Genomic DNA, 6,000 nt, shown 5'->3' with positions numbered 1-6,000 from the left:
CTAACAAGCAAAAAAACCCCACAACACCAACTCTAAGGAAGTTAAGCAGCTACTAGTTTGAAAAATGCAAAATATGAACCAGCATCCCTCTATGCTTATGAAAGCCTCAGTACCTAGTGTGTCACTTATTTCATCTGCCACTCTAGACTCCTTTTAGACAACTTTACATGTGCATTAAAATATATTTTATTAAACAGGAGAAGAGAATTAAATGAAGGGGTGTTTAGCAGACATACCTATTTTTATTACCAAAAAATGAAACCGATGCATTTACTGTATTCAGGTTTTTCTTTTAAAATTTTCATCTTTTATTCACTCATCAAGAGCCAATAAGTTATATAAATCATAACAGTTTTCATTTCCTTACTGAAGTAGTCAACAAGATTTTTACTTCTTTTCTATGCTGACTCAGTAGCACGTTAGACCTTTAAGAAAAAGTGTACTGGTCTGTTTTTCCAGTGAGATTCTTCTTGCAAAGGCTCCCTCTCTTGCCAAGGTTTCCATGAAACCTCTTCCCAATTATCAGCACAGGGTTGGGGTTCCCCTGGGGGTTCCACAAGGAGCCACAGGAGGTGTCAAGGCACAGGACAGTGTGCAGGACCATTCACCCTGAAGAACCAGCCCCTGCAGCTGGCAGAGTGGCCACCACACACCACAGCCACCCCAACCCTTCCACCACACCACTGCCCTTTCCAGGAAGCTCCACGCTGAAGGCAGGGGCAATGACTCCCTTTGACAGATGTTAAACCAAAGACTCTTGTATTTAATTATGTTAAGAGTTCCAGAAGGTTAAAACCATTGACAAATGCACAGAACTTCTGTCAGTGATAGTGATCTGAGGCAGCAACATTGTCATCCCCGTGCTTTAAACAGGGTCTAAAGCAACTTCTAAACAAGTACAATTTGGGATACTCATGTAGAACTTAAAACAGTGAATTTTGTTTGCTTTACCTAGTATGAAGGGTTTTCCAACACTTCAGTAACTTATAACTATCTCACAGTTGCCACTTTCCCATCTGCTCCTCACAGGCAGATGTTTCACTTTGTAAACCAACAATAGATTTTTCCCAACAATCCAAACTGCTTTTCATGGTAACACACAAACATATTCTAGTCTTGCTCATCTTCATCTCCATCTTCATCTTCATCTCCTTGATCTCCAGATTCAATATCATCTTCATCTTCAACCTGAAATTAAGACAGATTTGTGAGCAGTAACATCCCCTACTCTGTCCCAACACTTTGAAGGCAAGACAAATGCTGAGGGAGTGAAAGTGAGCTTAAAGCTAATCTGAATTATCCTGCTGTATCAATGAGTGCTTTATAAAGACAACTGTCACTTTGCCATGCCTCAGCTGAATGTCTCTGCCAAGGGAACAGCAGCCTCCCTTCAGCACCATCAGCTCTGCCCTGTCCCATCAAGCAGTAGTTTGCCGAACTAAACCTTTTCCTTGTCACTTGTATGATCCATGGGAAGATCCCTTAGGATTGTAACACAGGCATCATCTCTGCAGCTGGCAGGCAGGATAAGCTGCAGCAGAGCCAAGCACTGGTCAGGATCCTTCCAGAAGCAGCTGTCCTCCCAGGGGCTTGGCAGGCCCCTCTCCACACCTGCTTTCAAGAGGCAGACATCCTCTTTTATTGGTGGCTGCCAATGAAGGTTGGGAGAGCAGCTCTGGTGGAACCTCTGATTAGAGGATGCCCACCAGACCTGCTGGGCCAGGCACTGCCACAGCCAGGCTCTGCAGCCTGGCACCCTGGCCCTGCTTACCGGTACACCCAGATCCTTCAGCTTCATCTTCAGTGCAGACAGTTTCTGATCCTGGTCAGCCAAAAGCACCAGAAGATCATCCTGTTCTTTCTTTGATTCTGCAAGTTCTTGCTGAAGTTTACTTTTCTCATCTTGCAAGATAGCAACTGTACTCCTGGAAGAATCCAGGTGCTGTTTCAATGATTCTTTTTCTTCAGAAAGGGCTTTGACTTCACTCTGGCAACAGGAAAAACCCCACCCCAAGTTACACCACAAGCATAGGATCAGCTGAAGCCTTGTTGCCTACAAACTCACTTGATGCACTGTGACAGCTCCAGCCTCACCAAGTGTCCTGTGGCCTCACTCCCACACACTGCCTTACCCAAACTCCCCTTATTACCAACCAGGAGTAAGGTAGGTAGAGGTATTAAAAATAGCTACCCCTTCCCAGCCAGGCAGGACTGCCCATTTCAGAGTAAATCAATTTCCTGCACTGTCCTTACTGACTGTTTAAAGGCAGACCAGGCCTATGCTCCCCAGGTGAAAAGTGGAGGAGATGCAGCCAGGAACACTCAAGATGTTGAGGAAACAAACCAGTTCCACCCAAAGCCTTTCCCATTGTAGAAGTCCTCCTAACTGGAGGCTGAGAATCAAGTGATTTGGTTTGGTGTCCATCCACTACTAACCTTTAATTCTTTTATCTCTTGCTCCAGGTCCAAGCTGTTTGCTGCTGTTGCACTGCTGTCTCCTAACACAGGCTCTGCAGCTGTATTCTGGGGACAAGGAATTCAGTATCAGAGCACCAAATGCCTCACATTCAGCTAAGGTAAGGCATCATGCACTCAGACTTTGAAAGCATATTTCCTTCTTGCAGCATAGCCAAGGTGTGCTAGTCTGTGCTTCCAGGGGTCTCAAACAAACACACATGCACACAAAAAGGAGAACACAAGGTACAACCCCTACTTCAGACAAGCTGCACTTTAAAGATACTTACTGCTTTTTCTAGGCTATTACAGGCCACCAGCCTTCACTCAGATGCTTAAGTGCCAAACTTTTTTTAAATTACACTAAATATCTAAATCTTTCCATGTGGCTACTAAACCCAGCAATAGTTTAATTTAGTCTCAGCCACCCCTACCCAAGATTCTTATTTCCAAAATGTGGCAGCTGATTTTGAGCTCAAACTGCATGAAATCAAGAGGATTGCTTCTGCAGTGATCCCATGTTGAGGTAAAAGCTGAGGAGAGGCAGGCAGGCTGGAGGATGTCCATGAGGGGGCTGGTAGGGGAGGGCACCACCAAGCACTGGGATGTGCCTCTGCCTCCTGAGCATGCCTGGCCAAGCAGGAAAAAGCAAAGGCTTTAAGGTACACTCCCCAAAGAGAGAACAGGGAACTTTGTCACTGGTACCATTACTTGGAGCTTTTGATTCTCCATCTGAAGCTTAGAGATTTCTGCAGACTGCAGCAGTATCTGACTCCTGAGCATCTCTAATTCCTTTGGGAAACAAAACCAAAGCATCACTGTAAGTTAATTTGATAAAGCAAGGTAGTTATTCACATCCATTTTTTTTAAAGCTAAATGCTAACAGAGTGACTGCTTTATACCAGCATACACAAGAGGAAAGCTGCATCTCCCTCTCAGTGAGAGGACAGGAATCATTTCTCTAGAAAACAAAACTAGTCAGCATTCTGCACCATTTTCCACCCTGCTCTAACAAACTCTTTTCTGTGGCTCCTGTCCCAGCCTCAGCTGTGTTTATAAAGGCCACACCACTAGCACTCCATTAGATACAACACGTTATAATGGATAAACATGTTTCACAAGTGTGAAGTCAGTTGAAGCATCTTCTGCTGGCTCAATCTAGCTTAGCAAAAACAAATTACTCCATTTTGGATGTGTAATTTTGATGCTTCAAGATTAGAATTGTCACCAGGTAAGGTACACCATTAAAAATGACATCCTCAGCTATGATGTTCACCCCTCAAGTGTCACAAAGCTTCTCTGCCATCCCAAGCTACCACTCTTCATTGCACTTTTATGAAATACTCACCTTGTGTAGGTCATTACTGAGCTCCAAGCCACCAGATTTGCTGGTCTGTGAAGACTGCTCTGTTGTTCCCACTTCTAGCTGTGATGATTTCTGTAACAGCAAGAGGAAAATCAGCCATAGAACCAGACAGAATACAGTGACATTGTCAGAACACACAGCAAACCGTGTGCTTGCACCATCAGAGTTCCCAGCAGAGAAGGTGCAAACAGGCTAAGGAATGGCACTGTAGCTCTGCTTTCCTGAGAGCAGCTGGCTTGTCTCATCTAAGGCAGATGCAAAAGCCTCTTTCACCAAATTAAACACAGAAAACACACAAAATAAAAGCAGCATGTGTGATCCTGCATTTTGACAAGCAGGCCACCAGGAGCATGTCTGAGGCATTACTCCCACAGAGCTCCTGAGAGACACCCCCAAAACATGTTAAAAACCAGAGAATCTTCAGTACAACAGGTCAGCTACACAAACTGCTCTTGGGATCAGTATGAAGTAGAAAAGGCTCTGCTCAAACCACCTCCCACCAGATTTCCTGTATTACCAGCAATCAGTTCCCATTGCTGGACTGGCAACAGCTCAAGGTAAATTCTGTTTGAAAACAGGACCTGAAAGCCACACCAAGTATTGCAGAGGTAGTTAATGCTTACCAATTTCTCAATCAGAGAATCCTTTTCCCTTAACTGCCCTTGCAGCACTTCATGGTTGCTTTTCCATTCTTCCAGCTCCTCTTTCAGTTTGCTCACTTCTTCTGTCTGAATGCCATTCATCTGAAATGTATCACTGTGGGAATTATGGTGCTGATTGTCTTTTCCTAAAAGACAGTTTATAACAGAGGTCATCAACACAATTTTGAAGTTTACTTCAAACATACCAATGAGAGCATTTATTGCCAGTCCTCCTCCTGCTCCCACAGAGCAGTACCAAGCCATTCTAACTCAAGAACCAAAGCAGAGTGCTTGAGAATTCTATCAAAAGTTCAGCAAAGAGCTCTAATTTGCCACTACTCCAAGTATTTGTGGCTGCACCTACATGTTGCTTCAGTGACTTGTTCATCCCAAGTTCATAGACAAATAACTCTGTAGAGGAAGGACAGTTGTTTCCTTACATATTTAATTGTAAATAATCCTGAAGGCAGAATTTCCTTTTGAAATCATGTCACATACAGCTTATCAGGCATCTTGACCTTGGAATAACTTGACTCTCCTGTTCTGATGTAAGTATTCAGCTATCTCTAGAGACAGCACTGGGCCTCACTGTACACATCTGCCATTCCCCAGTTCTTCCCTAATCCCTTTTTTCATCCCAAACTTCATCTGTTCACATGCTCAGTCTGAACAAGCTGTCCTCTCTGTTCTCTATGTGCTGTATTCTGTAAAATTCAAGGCACTTAAAGCTAAACCAAATATTTTTACATAATGAAGCAATTCTGATGCTTAAATAAAATTGTTTGCAATACTCAACAATTTGAAAACAAAGTTTTCATATGCTGGAGAACATACAACAGCATGGCTGGAGTGACAGAGGGTTGGTTGTCTGCTGGGGCTTTTCTGGAGCTTGCCATACATCACAAGATCTCTGCACTAACAAGATTACTTTTAGTTATTCCTTTGAAGCCTACCTAGCTGTACTTTAAGGAGATTATACTGGTCCTTGTGCTGTTGGATCTGGGACACTTGCTGTGTAACTGTTGCTTGGAGCTGCTCATTTTGAGATGTTAAAGTGCTGATCCGTTGTTTTAATTCCTCAAGCTCCTGGTCCTGTGAAAATAAAAGCATTTAGAGCAGTAACACTTTCCAGTGCCACACTGTCAGGAAGGCAAATAATACTCCACCAGTATATGTGGCCTGTTAGTGACATTGCCAGCACTGCCTGTGACAGGTGAGCAGGAAAGCCTCATGCAAACCTGGACAGATAATCCTAGGAAAAAGCCTGGAGAGACATAAGCTATCTGTCCCACCAGACCAGTGTCTGCCAAATCTGCTGGAGGAAGCCTCCAGCACTGCCACACCAGGGACAGGAGAATCAAAAAGGAAGCTGCTGATGCTGATTTTCCTCCCTTGCACTGAAGCCTGCACACGTTATGTGCACTTCAGGAGTCTGCAAACAGTGACAGTAATTGCAGTCACCACATGTTCAATAAAGCCTCACTGGAGGTTCAGAAGTGCCCCCTGTACCATTATATTCTGTATCCATTCCAGATCCCT

At 43.9% G+C, this 6,000-nt stretch overlaps 1 protein-coding gene across 1 annotated transcript in view; it reads right to left on the bottom strand.

Moving 5' to 3' along the window:
- Window positions 1–306: 306 nt before the first annotated feature.
- The window catches only part of USO1 (USO1 vesicle transport factor), a 29,940-nt gene continuing 24,246 nt past the window's right edge, over window positions 307–6,000 (bottom strand). The window contains 7 exon segments of the mRNA XM_030449667.1: window positions 307–1,188; window positions 1,772–1,987; window positions 2,437–2,523; window positions 3,160–3,246; window positions 3,803–3,892; window positions 4,444–4,607; window positions 5,415–5,553. Coding sequence (XP_030305527.1) covers window positions 1,111–1,188; window positions 1,772–1,987; window positions 2,437–2,523; window positions 3,160–3,246; window positions 3,803–3,892; window positions 4,444–4,607; window positions 5,415–5,553 — 861 coding nt within the window. The 3' untranslated portion in view covers window positions 307–1,110.

Source organism: Calypte anna, chromosome 4A, assembly GCF_003957555.1.
Source record: "Calypte anna isolate BGI_N300 chromosome 4A, bCalAnn1_v1.p, whole genome shotgun sequence".
Taxonomy (NCBI): domain Eukaryota; kingdom Metazoa; phylum Chordata; class Aves; order Apodiformes; family Trochilidae; genus Calypte; species Calypte anna.
The sequence above is the reverse complement of the archived record's forward strand: the minus strand, read 5'-3'. Positions and strand labels throughout refer to the sequence as shown.